We start from the raw sequence: 23089 nt of genomic DNA on the forward strand, positions 1-23089 counted from the left end.
CTACTGAGCAGGATAACCTTGAACACCTGTTTAAACTGGTCTTTCAATGATTAAGCAATTACTGTCAGCACAGGCTGAGACACTCAATCTGCCAGAGAAAAAAAAGTGTTTTTCCAGCAATGAATGGACAGGAAAAGGCCTACAGCTTGAGGAGGCTTTAATGAACCCAAACACTCAGTTAAGAGTACATAAATGTGGAGCGATCATTCAGCAAGAAATTGCACCGTCAATCTTAAGATTGGAACAGCCAATTCTCCCACATTTGACACCTCAGAAGAGGAGTCAAATGTCACGATAAAAATCGCAGATCGCCACCATTACTAGTAAAAAAATAAATAAAAAAAAATAATAAAAATGCCATAAATCTATCCCCTATAAACGCTATAATTTTTTCTCAAACCAATCAATATATGCTTATTGTGATTTTTATTACCAAAACTGTAGAATACACATAAGTCTAAATGGAAAAAAAAATAGCTTTTTTTTTTTAAAATAATGGTTTATTATAGCAAAAAGTACAATACTGTGTTTTTTTCAAAATTGTATTTTTTTGTTTATAGCGCAAAAAATAAAAACCGCAGAGATGATCAAATACTACCAAAAGAAAGCTCTATTTGTGAGGAAAAAAAATGATGTAAATTTTGTTTGGGTACAGCGTCGCACGAATGCGCAATTGTCAGTTAAAGCGATGCAGTGCTGTATCGCATAAAATGCTCTGGTCATTGAGCAGCCAAGTCTTCAGGGGTTGAAGTGGAATTTTACTCAAAAAGTGACGTCCCTCTGGTGCAGCTCCCTCCCCCCAGCCTGTAATTGATTTTTATTGGTACTCGCTCCCACCTCCACAATCCTCATCTAGGAGGACATTCCTTGTCCTGCCCTCTCCTGAGATATATCCTATGCCCCAGGGGGCTGCCGGGCCATTCACAAAGCACCATGCGAGCACTCACATGCACAGTGGGGAGTGGGCTGTGGTTCCACAGGAAACCACAGCTGGCTCCTGTACCAAAGATGGTGGCGCTGAGGTTCTGCAGTGGTAAGAACTGGATGCAAGAAGACAGCGCTGGACCCCAGGTACTGGTAGTTACCTGATTTTCAAATGTCAGTAGCTACAGGATTTCTAAATAAATTATATATATATATATATATATATGTGAAGTTCTTTAATAATAGTTGTTCTTTAGAACCAACCGCTCCATGAAATGAAATCACCCATGGGATCAACAACCTTCCTTCACATGACACCTCAGCCCTGTGACTGGCCAAATAAAGAGATTCCAATAAAAGCTGACCCATGCCACATCACACACCCATTCTGTCCTGTCCGGCTTACTCTGTCCACAGCCTCCTTACTAATAGGAAGGACATGGTTGGTGAAGGAGCTCAGAGGAAATAAGTGAAAAGCTTGTCTTGAGCTTCTTCTGTCCAGTAAGTTCACCAAATCACCTCCACCATCTGGAGCTGGTAACTCTAAACTCAAGCCAGATTTTTAATTTCAGATAGAACATATCAGTATAAAGAAAGATTTCAGGTAAGTATGCTAAATCTTTTGAAAATGTATTTTACTATTAAATACATGAATGGGTACTTTTATATATTTGCCTGGAGTTGTTCAATAAAAACTAAGCTGTTTCATCAGAACTCGCAGGATGTGAACAATGCTCATTCTAGTCCAATACTTTCTTTTACTTAGCAATAATAAACAGACCCAGGGGGAAGCAAAGTACAGATGGGATGCAAACTCTGCTCTATTTCTTACTTGTGCTGCATCTTCTTCACATTTAAACAGCTGGACCATCTGTAACATTTTTAACCTTCGGACGTCCACCATATCTTCACACCTAGGAAAAGAATTTCATATTTTCATCTCAAATAATCCTTAATCATCACCAAATAACAAGACTTCCTGGTCTATGACCTATGCAGAAAAATAATTAGGAAATCAATTTTTTCAGCTTCTATTGGTGGATTTTCAGAATATGAGTGTAAGGGCTGGAGTCCACCAGATTTTGTTCATATCAGACTGGTTTTGCATCCCTATACAGGTCTATGGGAAAGAAAAACCTGCTTTAAACTGTTCAAATGCAGGTTAGACGGAGGTCAATTTCACCGGCCTGTGAACTCTGAATGATTAAGAAGCATCTGAAAATCGACACGGGTCATGAAAAAACTTAAATGGGGCAAATGACCGCTAGTTAAATATTAGCCTTCTGATTACTGAACTGATATTACATAAAAATAATTTCTGTAAGGTGGCTAGTGTTCAATCACAGTAAAAACACTGGATTCAAGCCAGGCTCACACTGCTAAATGAATCATTAAATAAAATGTAAAAAAATTATGTTTATAAAACAGTGTGCGTTACCACTAGTGTACCTCAAGGTCTCACATGCATTGCTGGCCTAAAGTCTCCACTAGCTATGTCTTGTAGTTTCTTAGGGAGGGCATATGATGTATAAATTACAGCCTGTTTGTGTAAGTGAAGATACACTATATGGTCAAAAGTATTGGGAAACTTGCCTTCACATGCACTTTAATGGCATCCTAGTCTTATGCCGCGTACACACGGGCGGACTGTATGGCGTACTTAGTTCGTCATACAATCCGACGGACAGTCCGTCGTACTTTCGACTGAACGGACTTGACCACACACGGATGCACAAACAGTCCGTCGAAAGCTTGCGCGATGACGTGTACAGCACGTACGACGGGACTAGAAATAGGAAGTCCAATACACAGCAAAGCACCCTTCCGCCGTGTAAATCCTTTCTGGGCATGCACCATTCTTAGTCCGTCGAACTAGCATACTGACGAGCGGATTGTCCGCTGAAACCAAAGTACGACGGACAGAATTTCGAAAAATACGAAATTCTTAGTACGCCGGACTGCACGCTGAAAAAGTCTGCTGAAGCCCACACACGAGCGGACTGTCCGCTGAAATGTGTTTCGACGGACTAAGTACGCCATACAGTCCGCCCGTGTGTACGCGGCATTAGGCTCCATGCACACTGGAGCTCATAAACTGTAGTATATTGGAGTTTGGGTTTTTGTTTTTTTTTAAAGCCCATAAACTCCACTCTATGTTAGCCTATGTGTCCATGCACACATGGAAGTTTTTTAGCTTTAGTGAGCAGTGGAGTTTATGGGCTTTTTTCTGAACGCCAGAAATTCACGTTCAAAGTGCCGTTTTTCACCGCCAAAAAACGTCAAACGCTGATAAACACGCATTAATTCGTGTTCGGCATTCTATTTTCCAATGCATTGTGGGAGTTTGGCATGCACTGTGATTTCTCTGTGTATTTTGTATTGAAAATGCCCATAAACACCAACGCTAATAAAAACTCAAACGCTAGTACAAAACGTTGTTAAAAGCACGTTTTCAACCAGCGTTTTCTGCCAGCAATCTGGCGTCCAGAAAAAGCTTTTTTGAGCTTCAGTGTGCATGGAGCCTTAGTCCGTAATGTTCAATATTTAATTGGCTCACCCTTTGCAGCTATATCAGCTTCAACTCTTCTGGGAAGGCTGTCCACAAGGTTTAGAAATTGGACGAGAAAGCCTGGCTCGCAGTCTCCACTCTAATTCATGCCAAAGGTCTTTTTATCAGGTTGAGGTCAGGACAGATGCAGCCCAGTCAAGTTCATCCACCCCCAAGCTCACTCATCCACGTCTTTATGGACCTTTCTTTGTGCACTGGTGCGCAGTCATGCTGGAACAGGAAGGGACCACCCCCAAACTGTTCACATAAAGTTAGGAGCATGAAATTGCCCAAAATGTCTTGGTATGCAGGTGCCTTATGGGTTCCCTTCACTGGAACTAAGGGGCCAAGTCCAACCCCTGAAAAACAACACACCATAATCGCTTAACCAAACCAGTGCACAAACCAGGTCCATAAATAACTGGATAAGCGAGTTTGGGGTGGAGGAACTTGACTGCACAGAGTCCTGACCTAAGGTTGAGGCTACAACCACGATCCTGCTGTCATTTCTTTTAAAGCTGGTCATTCTCTTTCCATGTAAAAATACTGCAAATACTGTTACAGGGGGCGAAGGGGGTCCCACCCCCTCCCGACGCTGCGTTTACCGGGCACTCCTGAGCGATCAGGAAGTCTGGTAAAGATGCGGCCAGCGTCATCCATGTCCGCCCTCACAGCGTGAGGAACTGAAGCTGCTGTCCCTCTTACTGCCAGTGAAACAGCAGATCAGACTGATCTGTGTCTGATCAGCTGCACTGGTGCCCAAAGGAGAGATGGGGGGTCTAACAGACCCCCCATTTCTTCATAAAAAATGCCTGTCATTGCTATTGCTGTCAAAAGGGAAGTTTACATTCCTTTTGACAGCAAGAAACCTGATCAAAAACGCATATGTAAACAGTGATCACCCCACACATGTGAGGTATCACCACAAAAAAATTCTAGCACCAGACCTTCTGTGTAAATCAAAACTGGTAGCCTGCAAAGGCTTTTAAAGCGGAGGTCCACCCTAAAGTGGACCTTCTGCTCATCGGAACCCTCCCCCCCTCCGGTGCCACAATCGGCACCTTTCAGGGGGGTGCAGTTACCTGGATAATCCAGGTAACTGCACCCACTTCCGGGATAGCTCTCTGCGGAAAGGGGCGTAACTTACGCCCCTTTCCGCAAGTGCCCACTCCCCTTCCCGCAAGTGCCCCGCTGCCTGCTGGGAAACACACAGATCCCAGAGGCAGCGGGGAGCGTCCTTATTGCGCAGCGCGATTCGCGCATGCGCAGTAGGGAACCGGGAAATGAAGCCGAAAGGCTCCATTTCCTGATTCCCATACCCAAGATGGCGGCGGCAGGACCCGACAGACGACCTAGAGATCGGCTTCGGGTGCCGACATCGCGGGCGCGCTGGACAGGTAAGTGTCACTATTTTAAAAGTCAGCAGCTGCAGTATTTGTAGCTGCTGGCTTTTTAAAAAAAAAAAAAACGCGGAGCCCCGGAGGACTCCCGCTTTAAAGCCTCACCTATGAATAACGTTAAGTACCGTAGTTTGTTGCCATTCCACGAGCACATGCAATTTTAAAGCGCAACATGTTAGGTGTCTATTTACTCAGCATAACATCATCTTTCACATTATACAAAAAAAAAAAAAAATGGGCTAACTTTACGGTGTTGTTTTTTTTTTTTAATTAAAGTTTATTCCCCCCCCCCCCCCCCAAAAAAAAATAGTGTTTGAAAGACCGCTGAGATAAATACAGTGTGACATAAAATATTTCAACAACCACCATTTTATTCCCTAGGGTCTCTGCTAAAAAAAAATATATATAAATGTGTGGAGGTAATTTTCTAGTAAAAAAAAAAAATTGATTTTTACATGTAGGAGCGAAGTATCAGAATACATACAACATATGAACAATGTTTGACACTTGTCAGCAAATAACCAGAAAATTAAGCTATAGTTGACTGCTGGAGCATGTTACATGTACCCAGGGCCAGATTAAGAACATCATGGGCCTGGTGCTGAGGGTTTTGGTTGGACTTTTTATAAAAAATAAATAAAAATGCAAACAATTTTATGTTATAACAAATTAAATAGAGAGAGGGAGGATGAGAGAGAGGGAGGATGAGAGAGAGGGAGGATGAGAGAGAGGGAGGATGAGAGGGAGAGAGAGAGAGAGAGAGAGGGAGAGAGGGAGAGAGGGAGAGAGGGAGAGAGGGAGAGAGGGAGAGAGGGAGAGAGGGAGAGAGGGAGAGAGGGAGAGAGGGAGAGAGAGAGAGAGAGAGAGAGAGAGAGAGAGAGAGAGAGAGAGAGAGAGAGAGAGAGAGAGAGAGAGAGAGAGAGAGAGAGGGGATGGGTGAGGGGTAAGGGAGGGAGGATGAGAGAGAGAGGATTTGCATTAGCATTCGTGGGAGATACAGCAATGCAGCCTGGCCAAGGCAAGTGACCGAAGGCACAAAACCCAGGAAGGAAGACTGGGTAGAGATGGAAACGCTCGGGACCCGCCGGATTGATCACAGTGCAGCGCTGGAGGGCTCAGTCTGACAGGTAAATGTACCCTAATGTGCTAATATGCTGTGCATACTAGTACATTATGGCAAAACCTACCTGAGGGCCTCTAAAAAGTAGTAATGTTAGCAAAGTTTATTACTGCTTTAATATTACAGGGTCCCAGGAGCCTCTCATGGGGCCCCCTACTGACTCTGTGGCCATTGGCCAGTGCCCAAATGCATAGTTGTCAACATTTCAAAAATATTTTCAGGGACACTTTTTTACCAGTGATATATTTAGAGTAGCTGACATCCCCTACGTTCCTCTATACATCACAATAGTAATCACAAAATTAAATGAGTACTAATATTGGGCAGAAAAAAATATAAGGACTAAGAAGATTTCCTTTAGTTGAATTAACAAAAGTGTGCCCAATCTAGAGCTGGTAACATTAAGGATATTCAACATAAATTTTAAAGAACTGTTTTTGTGGGTAAGAGGCATAGGGGAGGAGTATGGATGGTACAAAAGTGGGAAGTATACGCAGGTGAGGGAGAGGAATCTGGAGGGTATACAGGAGAGGAGTGTGGAGGGTATGGCAGTAGTTACTATGTACAGGAGAGGAGTGTGGAGAGAAAGACAGTTGGAAGTATGTGCAGGAGAGGAGTGTGGAGGATACGATAGGGGGAGCATGTACAGGAGAGGAGTATGGAAGGTATTATGGGGGCAGTATGTACAGGAGAGGAGTGTGGAGAAAGACAGTTGGAAGTATGTGCAGGAGAGCAGTGTGGAGGGTATTATGGGGGAAGTATGTACAGGAGAGGAGTGAGTGTGCAAGGTATTATGGGGGCAGTATGTACAGGAGAGGAGTGAGTGTGGAAGGTATTATGGGGGCAGTATGTGCAGGAGAGGAGTGTGGAGAGAAAGACAGTTGGCAGTATGTACAGGAGAGGAGTGTGGAGGGTATGACAGTGGGCGGTATGTACTAGAGAGGAATGTGGACAGTATGATAGTGGGCAGTATGCACAGGAGAGGAGTGTGGAGGGTATGACAGCTGGCACTATGTACAGTAGAGAAGTTTATGAAAGTGTGAAGGGTATGACAGTGGGCAGTATTTACAGGATAGGTTTGTCAGCCAGCGGGGGGGTTATGAGGTGGTCATGGAGGGATATCAATCAGCGGGTGGGGGGAGTAACTGGGAGTGATATCTTTTGGAGTAGGGTCTGTCATCTTCAGTTGGGAAATGGTCACCTGTGATATACGTTGAAGGGAGGTGGCTAACATGGGAAGTGGCTGGGGAGTGACCTGGTTGGTGGGGAGTGTAAAATGGATGACGTGTTCCAAGTTTCTTTCACATTTGCAGTAATGCTTACTGCCCTCTGAAAAGTGATCTGTGGTGGATTGCTTTTTTACGAGTGGTATAGCAGCAGCTGGCAGGCATTCATGAGGTGCTACTGCTCCCTCCTTTTTTTTTTTTTTTTACATTGCTGAATGTTATTTTTACATTGTTGGATTATACTGCTACTGCTAGTGAGTTTGGCTGCAGAGTGACCCTATTGAAATCAATAGGCAATTTTTATAGGCGGTGCTGCCTGTCCATTGAGCTCAGTGCTTCTGACAAGTGAGGAGAGGCTCTGTGAACTCATCATCTCAGTCTGCTGCAAACAGAGTGCCAGCTTGTATTTAAACTGGCCGCTCTGTATGTAGCTTCTGACAGGCTGCATAAGGAGCCCCATATCTCCAGAACCATATTGTGACTAGTGGTGGGGTAGGTCTTCTATATACCCCCCAAATTTGGGGCCTCTGTGACCCTTGGTCACCAAGTCATGACCCTCAAAGTAAAAAAGAAAATGTGGAAAATGGGCCTATCTTAAGGTAAGGGGCCTGGAGCTGCAACTCCAATAGCCCCTATGTTAATCTGGCCCTGGTTGTACTCTAAATATGGCTGTAACGTGCAACATGCCTCCAAGGTGAACTTATACTTTAAAGCTGAATAATGCTGTTTTGAGTTTATTTTGCATTCAAACCTATATAGGGAAAGAAAAGCAAGTCACAGGAAACAAAGGTCCATGTCCACCTGCCCCAATGAATACATAGTATGTTCGGGGTCTTACGATCTGAACCTTACAACTTAGAGTATGACACCCTGATTTGCACAAATGTCATTCATGTCTGAGCTAGTGGAAGATCACCATCCTGCCGTTCAGATATTTAGTCACATCTAGGAAAATTTTCACAGGAATGCCAAATGGAAAAGCTTCATCTCTTACCAAACAAAGCCCTGTCCTTTTTTCTAATGTGCAAGAGGACACTCTGCCATGACATACATAATGAAAACGCATAGGAACTAATGTTCCCACCAGAAAAATGGTGGACAGGAATGCAACACATGAACTGCTCTTTGTGCCGCTTAGGATTAAAGTAATGGTACCTTCACATAAATATGCATGATGTTTATGAACACTACAGTGACAGAGATAACTTACAAACATACTTGGTCTCTGTCTAGACTGTGGCAGCACTAAGAGCTGGCAAGAAAATCAGCAGGTTTAATCTTGATAAATGTGCTGAAGGCTGAATCACTCTTGATCAAATCACAATGGATTTTGCAGAGTATGACGATGACGATAATGGGAATGGATTAATCTAGTCAGACCTTCACCTTGAAGGTTGGAAAAATTCTCTTAAAACTTTTCTAACAGATCTTTTTTTTATTTTAAAGTGTCAATCAAATTTTTATATTTATTTGCTGCCTCACATGAAATGTGCAGTCTGCGCGAGATAAACAAAATAGTCATAAGCTTTTCACATAAAGCAAAGTGCTCCTTGAACTGGACAAGAAATATATGAAAAGATTACAGACATTCAAAGGTGAACGCCATGCTTCTTAAAATGACTGAAAAAGAAGTGGAACACGAAACGTGTACAAAATTGTAGGGTCTAATAACTCAGACATTAAATATGCAGGGCTGCTACAAGACCCTGACATATGATGGTGTATTATGACAAGACATTAAAGTGGAGTGCCACTCAAAAGTGGAACTTCCACTCATCTGTCCCCTCCGGTGTCACATTTGGCACATTTCGGGGGTGGGGGAGGGGGGTTGGCGTGGGCGACAGGTTGCCGTTTTTTAAAAGGTACCTGCCTCCACTTCTGGGAGACGGGGTCGCGCCACCACCACCCACCAATTAGAAAGTGCAGCATGTGCAATAGGGAACCAGCTCTGAAGCTGAAAGGCCAGGAATTGAGGCGGACGGAGATCGGCTGGGGTGCTGACATCGCAGGTTACTGGACAGGTAAGTGTCCATATATTAAAAGTCAGCAGCTGCAGTATTTGTAGCTGCTGACTTTTCATTTTTCGGGGGGTCCGTGCTGGACCTCTTCAGCATGTATAAAATATTAACTGATGCGCAACATATGCACCATACCCAACAAGCACTTTCACATTAAAGGGTTTGGCTTTTTTTTTTTATAAAAAAAAAAAAAACTTGTTATACATACCTATGTGCAGTGGTTTTGCACAGAGCAGCCCCAATCCTCCTCTTCTGGATCCTGCCCCCCAGCTAAGTGCCCCTATAGCAAGTTGCTTGCTCTGAGGGCACTTGTACATGCTTGCTCCTGAGCCACCTCTGTCTGTCGGCCCTGCCCCCTCCTTACTGGCTGTGATTGACAGCAGAGGGAGCCAATGGCATAGACCCAGGAGAGCTTCTGCTCTCCTGCACATTGCTGGATCCGGCTCAGGCGAATATAAAGAGGAGCCTGCACACTGAATCTTTTCATACCTTTAAGCATAGAATGCATGAAGGTAAAAAAACCTTCAGTGTTTAGAACCACTTTAAAGTAAACTTTTGACCAGGCTATGGACGTTCAACTGTTTATATATTCTTAAACAGTAAGTGGGGTTCAATACAAGGCCTGAATGGCCTCTATAGCTGAAGGAACTGTGGAACAAGTTATCCTCAAACTACCAGTATAGGCACTGAAGTCATTCAAGTTATTCTCTAAACAATTCAGCTCCCCTTCTCCCTGTTCTAGTAGTGATGCAGAAGCCTTTTCATTTTTTTAGCCCACTCTAAAAGTTACAATCTGACTATACAATCTCCTTTAGCTCATCCAACAAGTTCATTTAGGAAGGTACTTGTACTACAGTGCCTTGCAAAAGTATGCACCCCCCTTGTCATTTTTCGTGTTTTGTTGCCTCACAACCTGGAATTAACATGGATTGTTTGGAGATTTGCATCATTTACCGTTTTTATCAGCGTATAACACGCACTTTTTTCCCCTTTAAATCGGGAAAATCGTGGGTGCGTTTTTTATATGCCGATCACCCACCGATTGCGAGCTCTTCTGCCTTTTCTGCTGGTCTCGGCAGCTTTCGGGTATTTCCGGCCGCTCTCGGCTATTTTCGGCTGAAAGCCACAGAGAACAGCCGAAAATAGCCGAGAACGGCCGAGAGCTACCGAGCGCCGCCGAGATACACAGGACATCCATTCTGCATCTCGGCGGCGCCATTTTTAAATGGAAAGCCTGCAAAAGAAACTGACAAGGCTGCAAATGACTGGGAAGGATGCAAGGGAAGGCTGCAATGGAAGGCTGCTAATGACATGTAAGGCTGCAAATGACACTGACAAGGCTGCATTGATGGGCATTTAAATGTAAGTTCTTTTCCTAAAACTTCCCTCCTAAACTTGGGGTGCGTGTTATATGCCGATAAATACAGTAATTTAGATGTGTGATGATTTTTTATTTTTTATTGTGAAGCAAACAACAAATAGGACAAAACCGAAAAAGTCAATGTGCATAATTTTTCACCCGCCTAAAGTCAATACTTTGTAAAGCCACCTTTTGCAGCTATCACAGCTCCAAGTCACTTTAGATAAAGTCTCAATGTGCTTGCCACATCTTACCACTGGGGTTTTTGCCCATTCCTCCTTGCAAAACTGCTCCAGCTCCTTCAAGTTGGATGGTTTGCGCCTGTGAACAGCAATCTTTAAGTCTGACCACAGATTTTCTATTGGATTGAGGTCTGCACTTTGACCAGGCCATTCCAACACATTTAGTGCTCATGCACATGGACATTTAAAAAAACTGGCTGCAAAGCTAGCTCCGAATCCTGGAAAAATCGGCGTTAAAAACGCGGTTTTTACCGCATTTTGCATTGGCGTTTTTGCGCGTTAGCGTTAAGTAGCGTTTTTTAAAGAAACACATCTCTTGGCTATAGCACTCAGAAAACAAAGAAAATATGTTACGGGTTATGCGCGTTTTTGCGCGATTCGCGTTTTTACAGCTCTAGCTCTGCGCCACGGAACGCACTGGTCCTGGGCTTTTTTTACAGCTTAAAAACGCCTATGCCATTTGCAGCTCAAAAACGCCTAGGTGGGCATGAAGCCATAGACTAACATGGACAGGCGTTTTTAAGCTGCAAAAAACGCTCAAAAAAGTGGCTGTAAAAACGTCTGTGTGCATGAGGCCTTACATGTTTCCCTTAAACCATTCAAGTGTTTAAGCAGTGTGTTTGGAGTCATTGTCCTGCTGGAAGGTGAACCTCCACCCTAGCCTCAAATCACACACACAGAGTGGTACAGTTTTTGCTCAAGAATATCCCTGTATTTATCCCCATCTATCTTTCCCTCAACTCTGATCAATTTCCCAGTCCTGACTGCTGAAAAAAGGGATGGTGTTCTTTGGGTGATGTGGTGTGTTGGGTTTGCGCAAGGCATAGCATTTGCTTTGATGGACAAAAAGTTCAATTTTAGTCTCATCAGATCAGAGCACCTTCCTCCATACATTTTGGGAGTCTCCCACATGCCTTTTCGCAAACTCATTTTGTTTTTTGCTGAAAGTAATGGCTTTCTTCTGGGCACTCTGCCATTAAACACCCAACTCTATGGCGCATACAGATTATTGTCGTCCTATGTACAGATATTCCAGTCTCTGCTGTGGAACTCTACAGCTCCTCCAGGGTTACCTTAGGTCTCTGTGCTGCCTCTCTAATGCCCTCCTTGCCGGGTCCGTGAGTTTTTGGTGCCATGTTCTTTCCATTTGGTTATGATAGATTTGATGGTGATCCTAGGGATCATCAAAGATTTGGATTTTTTTTTTATAACCTAACCCTGACTTGTACATCCCAACAACATTGTTTGGAGAGTTCCTTGGTCTTCATGGCAGTGTTTGGTTAGTGGTGCCTCTTGCTTAGGTGTTGCAGTCTCTGAGGACTTTAAAAAGGTATGTATATGTAATGACAGATCATGTGACACTTAGATTGCACAAAGGTGGACATCATTTCACAAATTATGTGACTTCTGAAGGCAATTGGTTGCACCAGAGCCTTTTCTGGGCTTCATAAAGGGGGTGAATATATACGTTTTATGTATATATTTTTCTAATTTTACTTCAACAACTTAGACTATTGTGTTCTGATTCATCACATAGAATTCAAATGAAAAAAAAAACATCGAACTAAAGGCTGTAATATAACACAATAAGTAAAAAGCCAGGGTGGCTAAATACTTTTGCAAGGCACTGTACATAGTTTAGTAAAAGATTCCAAAGTCAGCCTGCACAGTCAGATTGTAATGGTTATGGTGAGCATTATGTAAACACAGAACATGTGCTCTGGGTGGAGGGTGCAGAATGAGCTACTAAAGAGAAGGACTTCAATATGTCCGCTTTAAAACATGGGATGAATTGTTCTACAGTACCTACAGCTAGAGGTCAGTGAGAAATTCATTTATTTTACTTAATAAGCATTTCAGAAGGAATAAGGCACAAGCCACTGTGGTGAAAAGATGGATGGATGAACAGCTAAGAACTCCACTGGGAAGATTTCACTACCAAAGCCACTGAAATTCAAGTTGATTAAGCTTGGCACAGAACATTTCAATTTAGTTTGGAGTAATCGATTTTAAAATGCATATAGTAACCATTAAACATTATATACAGGTGCACCTAAAAAAAAAAAAAAAAAAAAATAGAATATCATCAAAAAGTTAATTTATTTCAGTAACTCAATTAAAAAAGTGAAACGCATACATTATATAGATTCATTACCAAGCGATACATGTAAAGCATTTCTTTATTTTAATTATGATGAATATGGCTTACAGCTAGTGAAAACCCAAAAATCAGCATCTCACAAAATTCGAATATTGTGAAAAAGTTCAATATTGTAGACTCATGGTGTCACACTCTTATCAGCTAATTAACTCAAAACACCTGTAAAGGTTTCTTGAGCCTTTAAATGGTCTCTCAGTTTGGTTCAGTAGGTTACCCAATCATTGGAAAGACTGCTGACTTGACAGTTGTCCAGAAGACAGTTATTGACAACCTACAGAAGTCACAAAAGGTCATTGCTAAAGAAGCTGGCTGTTCACAGAGTGCTGTATCCAAGCATATTAGTATAAAGTTGAGTGGAAGGAAAACGTGTGGTAGAAAAGGTGCACAAGCAACAGGGATAACCGCAGCCTTGAGAGGATTGTGAAGCATAGGCCATTCAAGAATTTGGGGGAGAGTCACAAAGGAGTGGACTACGTGCTGCAAGAGCCACCACACAAAGACGTATCCGGGACACACAACTACTACTACAACTGTCGCATTCCTTGTGTCAAGCCACTCCTGAACCACGTCAGAAGCATCTTATCTGGGCTAAGGAGAAAAAGGACTGGGCTGTTACTCAGTGGTTCAAAGTCCTCTTTTCGGATGAAAGAAAATTTTGCATCTCATTTGGAAATTAAGGTCCCAGAATCTGGAGGAAGTGTGGAGAGGCACAGAATCAAAGTCAGCGCAGCCCTCTACCAGGAAATTCTAGCGCACTTCATGCTTTGCTCTGCTGAGAAGCTTTATGGAGATGCCGATTTCATTTTCCAGTAGGACTTGGCACCTGCCCACACTGCCAAAATTACCAATTCCTGGTTTAATGATCATAGTATCATTGTGCTTTATTGGTCAGCAAACTCACCTGACCTAAACACCATAGAGAATCTGTGGGGTATAGTCAAGAGGAAGATGAGAGACACCAGACCAACAATGCAGACAAGCTGAAGGCCGCTATCAAAGCAACCTGGCCTTCCATAACACCCTAGCAGTACCACAGGCTGATCGCCTCCATAGCACACCGCACTGATGCAGTAATTCATGCAAAAGGTGCCCCGACCATATATTGAGTGCATACTATACTGTACATTGACAGATTTTTCAATACACCAACATTTCTGTATTGAAAATCCTATTTTTATTGGTCTTATGTAATATTCTAATTTTCTGAGATACTGAATTTTGGTTTCACACTAGCTGTAAGCCATAATCATCAAAATAAAATAAAAATAAAAAATGCTTGAAATATATCACTGTGTGTAATGTATGTATATGTACTGTATTTATCGGCGTATAAAACGCACAGGCGTATAACACGCACATTGATTTTAAGAGGGAAGTTTCAGAAAAAAAACTTAAAAGGAACTTTGAAGCAAAATAAGGGTCAGTGTCCATCTGCAGCCTCAACATTGCCATCAATGCAGCCTGATCAATGCCCATCTGCAGCCTGATCAGTCTAGATCAATGCAGCCTCACCATTGCCATCAGTGCAGCCTGATCAATGCCCATCTGCAGCCTAGAGGGGGGCACGTGGCGTATAACATGCACACGCTATTTGCACCTGATTTTCATGGTGAAAAAGTAAGTGTTATACACCAATAAATACAGTATTGTGTATATATATATATATATATATATATATATATATATATATATATATATATATGTATGTGTATATGCATGAGTTTCACTATTGGAATTTAATTACTGAAATAAATGAACCTTTTTCCAATTTTTTGAGATGCACCTGTACTGCCCTGAATTTTAAACATTGGCTGCATTTCATGTGATAAGGATTATCTCACCTCTGCTTCCTCATCTGCATGTCCTCCATTACTCCCTGAATATGATCTACATTTTCCTTGTTTTCACCGGAGACATCCTTCCCATAGGCCCAAGAAGCTTGATTTGAAATTTGATCAAGCAGACTCTGACCTTTCTCACGTAAGCCCTGAAGACCAGTGTCTAATAAAAAGAAAAAACGTTCAGAATGGGCTAAAACCAAATTTTCAAATATGATATATTTCAATACAAAAGACAGTCTCTATATGGTTCTAGTCAGCTGGTAGTTCTCAATGTGAGGCTCCCGATCCAAGTAAAGAAAAGCTGCTTCCACACTTGCACTGAGAACTACTGATATGTTGGGAATTTATTAAAGCGGAACTAAACCTTCCTTTCTTTTACAGAAAAAGGAAGCTGCCATCTTAGCCTTTGTTTGATCTGCCGTTGCCATGGTGCGGATCAGTTATGACACCAGCCATTTATTGGTTTGACAGTTCAACTAAGAGCCCAAGCAACTGTTACAGTTATTATTCACGCCACAACCAAAACATTAATTGTTTAGGTAAACTGTTAAATCCATGGGTATAGTTCTAGTTTAGGTGTTGGACTTGACATAATCAGGGCCATATGCAGCCAGCTACAAACATGGCAAATATTTTATATTAGGAGTCTCTCAAGGAAGTGGTGATGTTTTGCTTCTGGTGGCGTCACCTGCCTAAGAAGTGGAAAATGGGCCCTTTCACAGCTACTGTGAGGTTATGAGAGATAATTTTGCCAATACATAGGGATATTTAATAAACCAAAAAACAAATTAATCAATCATTTTCAGACTTTCCAAAATTGAATAAGTAATTTTCTGTGGTGCTTGGCTTGAAACCCTGGCCAGATTCCCTTAAGCCTGATCTAATTTGCCCAGACTTTACCAATTTTGAAAAGCCCTACAAGAAAAGGACCTTGCGTCACCAACCTGCAACAAGCGTGTGGTAACAAACATTTCAGGGACGTTAGAACTTTTCATTTTCATATGGATCAGAAAGTACTGAAGACACTGGGTCAGCATGAATGCCATGCAACTAACAATTTTTATAAGACAGATTAGTGATGGCAAGCACCACATTTTTTTCATTACATGTTTTCTCTAATAAATAAACCCCATTCACTTTTTTAATGGTTTCCTTTAATCTATACTTGCATTGTAATGAACAAACATAAGAATGTGTCTGCTCCTTACCAACACTTTTCAGCTTCTCCTCAAGCAGTTTTAATGTTTGTTGAATTGCTGCTCCATCTGTAGGGGCCACATCAACACACAGCATCCCCAGCAGGCCATCTAATTGCTGCGACAACTGACAAAAACAATATTTAGGAATCAGACTTCTGCAGTGCTCAGAACGGTGAAGCAAGCTGTTACTAGTCTTGGTGACAAAAGGCTTTTCTAACAAAAATATTACAGCTTTATGAGTGTTAAAAATCAGGAGTATTGTACATCTAAAACAAACAGCAGTCTAGTTTTGTGAAGAATATTTATTTCACCACTGAATTAAATATAAAATGTGCAAGCAGGTTTTCCATTAAGCATCACTTGACCTGACATTAACAGGTAGACCAGAGGTTGTTTCTCATAAATAAAAATAGGATTTTTGTATTTACCATAAAATCCTTTTGAGGGAGTCCACTGATGGAGACATGAAATCTTTATTTTATTTTTTTGGACACTGGCAATCAAAAACTATTGACTAGCCCCTACAGAGCAGCACTGAGAACATGATCATAAACAAAGAGGGATGAGACCCATGTCCCCTGATGGACTTCAAGAAATAGATTTCATGGTCAGTGCAAAAATCCTATTTTTATTCTCATTCATTGAGGTGCACAGAGAAACCTTTAAAAGATAAGATCACCTTTTTAAAAATAAATCATAAATGCACATCTTTTTGCAGCTAAAGAAATGTGTATTTATTGTTTTTTGTTACTTGAAGCATGTAAAGCATTGCACCTGCGATCAGAAGATCGTGGGTGCCATGCAGGACTCCTGCAGACTTGTCTGTGTATCTGTCTGCTTGTACCTCCTACAGAGAGGTATATACATACTGACAGGAAGAAAGAATGAACTACCAAAGCTCTCAACAGCGCCATAGTAGTTCATTGAAACTACAAGCTGACAGCTATAAATGCTGATGGTACTTGCAGTTTCCCATTCACAGAGCACTGTGGATGAATGATGCGATTTTCAAATGGTGACAGGGGGCGTCCAGAGAAGATGCCCTCGCACTGTCACTGGGGAGGGGGTGAGAGGCTGCAGCTGCCAGAAGACATTACATGTTCCAAAAGGTGAACTTATCTTTTAACCTTTGAGATGTCAAGAAGCAGTTCAACAGAGACGTGGGCAACACAGCAAACAAACAGTCCAAGAAAAACAACAGAGAACTAGGGACTGCCTGCAACTCACAGAAGTAGCCGAAGGGACATTATGCCAAGCACATCTGGGAAATAGTTGCTTTATGCTGAGAAGTCCAAAAAGCACTTACAGATCTAACAGAGCTTGCCTTAACAGGAACAGGTGGAACCAGTTCTTGAAATCACAAGCTTGGGCATGAGGCCACCTGAGCTACCTAAATTTAGTGGAAACAGAAGGAAGGTGGTGCACCCTTACCGGATCCATCCACAGTGATAGAAAGGGAATTTATTTTCCTGAAAGAAGCAGTGACTAAGAAGACAGCCTGAACAGCATTCAGACAATGACGGGAGGTTCCCTTTTGGTGAACTGAAGCCAGAGGGAAGAGAAAGAATGAGGTCCTAGTTAAAGTGGTGATAACAAATTATTTTATGGGTGAGAGTATACAGAGGAATGCCTCTAATGGGCTCAAACAGTGGTTTCTGAAGTGCACAAAGAATTAGATTCAGATCCCATGGAGTCACAGGGGAATAGACAGGGGTAGCTATCTGGGGAATGCCCTGTAAATAGGTCTTAATCAAAAAGAGAGAGGCTAATGGTCTCTGAAACAGAATATAAAGGCTGAGAACCTGATCCTTGAAAGTGCGGAGAACAAAAATGCTGGCCCACACTGAAAAAAGGGGAGGATTTGCCCTACAAAAAAACTCCTGGGGTGGAAGATCCAACACTCCTATTAAAGCGGTAGTAAACCCAGTTTCGAAAAACACTTGCATGCCAGAAATGCTAACTTTCACATTGGTTGCGCTCTCAACCAAACTTTTAAACCATCCAATGGCTGGTGTTGTAACTGATCACATGTGCAGCATTGTGGCAGTTGAAGAATTATTAGAGGCCAAGATGGCAGCTTCCTTGACTGAAAACGATAGAAGGGTTTACTTCCACTTTAAATAACGTATGCCTTCCAAGTCTGATGACAGACCTTGCGAGAAGCAGACTTTTTAGATTTAGCATCTTGGAAATCACAGACTGAAAGATGCTCCCTTGTCCCTCAGAACCTGGGCATCAATAACCATGCAGTTAAAGCCAGTGACTTGAAGCAGGATAGCAAAATGGGTCCTTGGGACACAAGACCTTCACTATCCAGCAGAGCTCACAAAGAGTCTGCCAGGAGCCTAAATAAGTTGGCGTACCACACCTGCCTGCAAAGAAGACAATCAAGACGTTTTAGAGGAGGAAAGGCATAGATCAGGGTGTACTGATCCCACTTAGCCACCACTACCACACTGACAAATGTGGAGGCCAGGAGGCCCACAGCCAGCATCCCCCTCCTGTGACACAGGTCCTGGAACACCATAGTGTAGGGACTAGTAACCCCAGTCCAGATGTTGCAGAAGCCTGATTGCCAATCGTCTGCGGCCGTACTGGGCCACTTTTGTCCAATTTAACTCCTGCTGTGGTGAGACTTCTGGTTTCCCCTGAAGATTAAAGCACAAGTTTATCTTTGGAAACATGTTACACCCGATTATAGGTTGGAACATGTAACATGTTCCCAGTGCTGCAGCCGCTGCCCCCCCTCCCTGTGACAGCAGTACAGGAAGAAGTTTCCTGTACCAGCTATCACCGTTTTAAAACGGGCTCCACCCACACGGGCACATCATTCACACACAGAGTTCTGTGTGTGAATGCATAACAAACCCCGACATCCTTGGCAGCTGTCGGCCTGTAATTCTTAATGAACTACCATGGGGCTATGGAGCGCTGTGGTAGTTCAATGAGTCTGTCTGCAAGTATCGGCTTACCTGTATGGGAAAGCAGATACACTGATGCCGTGTACACACGACTGGACTTTCTGGCAGACTAGGTCCAACGGTCTTCCCGACTGACTTTTGGCGGAGTTCCGAACGAACTGACTTGCCCACACACGGACGGACTAAGTCAGTTCGAAAGTCCATTCGTTTTGAACGTTATGACATAAGACAGGACTAAAAAAGGAAGTTCAATAGCCAGAAGCTTCCCTTGTGTGGTATTTGGTCCGTCGGACCAGCATACAGACGAACGGTTTTCCCGAAAGGAATTGAGTCAGTCGGACAGATTTGAAACATATTCTATTTCTAGGTCCGTCTGATTTTTTTTATTTTTTATGAAAAACAATTGGATTAGCACACACACAATCGGATTGTCTGATGGACTGTTTCCGTTGGACCTAGTCTGCCGGAAAGTCCGGTCATGTGTACGCGGCATTACAGTGTTCAGGAGACCTGGATGGCATCAGCGATTTTCTGATTACTGGTGCAATACTTTATAGGCTCCTACTACAAAAAATAATAAATGCATTTATTATTTTTTGTAGAAAGATCCTTTAATGTCCGCCAATGCCGTGGTGTTGTCTGAATCCAAAATGGATGACCCTGCTGTAAAATTGTCCATTTCTGCAAAGACAGCTAAATGATCCAAAGCCCCAAGATGTGGATCAGGAGACAAGACTCCCTCGATGTCAAAGTCTCCTGCAGCGAGAGGGTGCCCACAACTCCTCCTCAGACTGACAGGCTACCATCCATCATACGGGTACTTTCAAAAGGTGGGAAGGAAGGATTTACCTTACGCCAGAGCCAGATTCCATACCACCAGGTCCCTGGTGATAGATGACTCAGTCTGTCCAGAGAGTGAATCAACGCATCTCATGATGACAGAAAGTTGTGTTGTAGAAATATGGAGTAAAACTGAGCCAAAAGAACAATCTCAAAAGGGGCTACCATTAAACCTAGCAGACAGCTACTGGACTGAATAATTTGAATCTGAGGCCAAAATGTGTAAGGTTTCCCCTGTAGTACGACGCTGTCCTGAACTGTGTTGTGGACTAGACCCAAATACTGTAAACAATGAGTCAGTTCGAGCAAAGGATGTCACAAAGTTGCCCTAAGTATCCCACAATCAAGATGCCATAGGAGTGCACCAGGGCTAGCACCTTAGTGAATATCTGAGATGCAGACAAGTGGTTGAAGGGAATGGCAATGAACTGATACTGCAGGGGAACCACAGCAAAGCAAGGATATTGCTTATGCCTGGCTTTTACTTTTTAGTTAGTTTGTTATTTGTGTGATATCACAAGACACATTTACCATCTATTCAATATTGGCTTTATGCACTTGTTTTAGGTTTATTTTCTATAGTTTTTTGTTCTAGACCCTCTGGTGGGCGTTTATTGGTCATGATGTGTACCAGGCATTACAAACTAGAGATTTATACTTTAAATACATTGACAACAATACCTCTTGAGCAACACCATGAAATTCTAGTGCCGTCTGTAAAAGGTTTTGCCGGAATTCTAGCTGGCTGGCCTGCCTGTAACTGACATCACTGAGTCGCTGCTGTAAACCCTTCAACTCCACCAGATCCTCTTCATCACCAGCATTCAGGAGCGCTGCAATCTGCTGGTTCAGTTCCACATACACAGCAAACCATTCCTAGAAAGCAGCAGATGAACAATGATAGAACAATAAGCACAAACATACTACTCAAATGGCATTAGTTAATTCAACAAATAAAACAAAGGCCATAAACAGGCTATATTGCAGCAATGTTTGTGGAAGAAGACAGATCTTGATGAGTCTATGACAACTCAATGTAGTTTTAAAGTCAGAACATTTTTTTACCTTAATGCACTCCCTGCTGCCCTCTTTCCTCTTCTAACAGATGACACAGGTAGCCATGGGCTCCTACTGTTATCTGTCAAATCTTGTGAGAAGAGAGCAGGCTAATGGCCAAGCTGTGCACCCCCTCAGCATATGGCTTGCTGAAGAGGAGCAGATAGCAAAAGAGGATGCAAAGAGACCGCTCTATGCGATACCATTGCACAGAGCAGGTATGCATAACGTTTTTTTTGTTTGTTTGTTTTTCAATGGACTCAAAGGAAGAAACATTATAGTAAGTTCAAATATTCTATTTACTTTTTCATTTATGGATATACACAGCAAGTCTTTATCCTTCAGGATGTAAATCAACATCCATCAGCAATGATCATTTTAAATGTGATACCAATGCACATAAAAAGTGGACAAGCGGCCCCTTGTGCAGAGGGTTTTCATCTGTGTGCACCGTTGTGTCTTAAAAGTTAAGTTCTTCTTTGGGAACATGTTACATGTTCCAGCTCCTGCAGCTTTTCCCCCCCGATTCACCACCTAAATATTACAGAGGCACCTGCTGTCGCAATTCAAAAACAGCGCAGCCGTGCAGAACTCTGCCCACATGGCTGTGTTGTTCATTAACAGCTTCCTGTGAATGAATAGCTTACAACTACCGTTAGCCACTGTGGCTGATGGCTTGTAGTTCTGAATGGATTGCGAGGTGGCTGATGAGTGCTCTCATAGTACATTCACAAGCCCTGCAGCTTAACAGTCAGCCGTATCGGAGGTACGGGCTCGTCTGCAGAAGCCTGACATTGCACCCCTGATCATGAATGCAATGCTTTCCAGGCATCTGTAGGAACAAATATTAAATGCACATTTTTTGTGCACAATTTGCATTAGAGCTGCACAATTAATCATCATGAATTGTTATCGCAACCTTGACTAGAGTGTTTCACAATTCTTTCTATGCAAATAATCCTCTCTGCTCTTCAGAAGCCATGGCCCTCAAAAGAAAGCAAGAGAAAAACTGGGCAGTCTTCCAAGAATCAAAACATTCTTTATCAGTTGAACTTAAGTATAAACATTGTAACAATTTGTCAATGGAATAGACTGTGTGTAAGTGAAAAAAGTTTAACCACTTAAATACTAAACCTTTTTTCTGACATTTGTTGGTTTCAAGTTAAAATTATTTTTAATTTTTTTTGCTAGAAAATTACTTAGAACCCCCAAACATTATATATATATTTTTAGTAGACACCCTAGAGAATAAAATGGTGGTTGTTGCAATATTTTATGTCACACTGTATTTGCGCAGCGATTTTTCAAATGCAATATTTTTTTGAAAAAATTACTTTAATGAATAAATAAAAAAATAAAAAAAACTAACCAGTAAAGTTAGCCCATTTTTTTTGTATAAGATGAACGATTTTATGTCGCGAGAATCGTGATCTTTTTATTCTAAGCAAAAAAAATTGTGATTCTCGTTTTGGCCAGAATCGCAAAGCTCTAATGTGCATTACCGTGCGTTGCATTTTATTACACATTTACTGCAACACACAGGTGTAATACCTGTCTTAGAAGAAAAAGCTCAGCATAACAGTCAGGCAATCAGCATTCTGATCAGCAATGGCAATGTATTTCTCTAGCACATATTTTCTTTCAACGACATAATCCAGCACAGCCAAAATATGACACAGACCCTCAAGTGTTCTGGAACAGTCGGTGCAGTATAATGTTACAATGTGTGAGAGTCAGTAAAGCTTCTACTGTGAGTATGTGTACTGGAATACTTCTACTGCATTACAAGCTGGTCAGCCAAAGTGTTCCCTGGTTACTGACTACATATCCTGGGATGAAAAGTATGACATTCAGCATTGAATGAGAAACTAAATAGTTCTGCATACTGTACATGAGCAGATATGTCCTATAGTAACAATGACACACAGCCACCTACACTGTGCTGACTCTCGATCTCCTCGTGCTTCTGTTGTAAGGCTTGAGATGCTCTTATGGAATCTCCAATACCCCACTGGGTTCTCAGCTGTTCTGACCCAGGTCCTTCCAGCCAGTTTACAACCTGTATAAAAGGACAGTTCACATTAATAAAATTGAGACACAAACTGTAAAAAAAAAAAAAAAAAAAAAAAAAGTATAAACATTTGCAGAACATTTCACGTTTTCCAAAGACAATGAATAACATCCAAGAATCTGGTCACATCCACCAGCTCATTTTTATGTGGACAGGGACTTG

The 23089-nt window shown here is 42.2% G+C and overlaps 1 protein-coding gene across 2 annotated transcripts in view; it reads right to left on the minus strand.

The window, feature by feature from the left end:
* The window catches only part of SESTD1 (SEC14 and spectrin domain containing 1), a 228202-nt gene that overhangs the window by 24576 nt on the left and 180537 nt on the right, over nt 1–23089 (minus strand). For both annotated transcript variants that reach the window (XM_077448108.1, XM_077448109.1), the window contains exons 10-14: nt 22793–22915; nt 20482–20676; nt 16049–16163; nt 14841–15000; nt 1757–1838 (exon numbers count right to left, since the gene is read on the minus strand). In XM_077448108.1, coding sequence (XP_077304234.1) covers nt 1757–1838; nt 14841–15000; nt 16049–16163; nt 20482–20676; nt 22793–22915 — 675 coding nt within the window. The remainder of the gene's footprint in view (nt 1–1756; nt 1839–14840; nt 15001–16048; nt 16164–20481; nt 20677–22792; nt 22916–23089) is intronic.

The sequence above is a fragment of the Lithobates pipiens genome, unplaced genomic scaffold, assembly GCF_037356315.1.
Source record: "Lithobates pipiens isolate NorthernLeopardFrog02 unplaced genomic scaffold, aLitPip1_a1.2 Scaffold_22, whole genome shotgun sequence".
Lineage (NCBI taxonomy): Eukaryota > Metazoa > Chordata > Amphibia > Anura > Ranidae > Lithobates > Lithobates pipiens.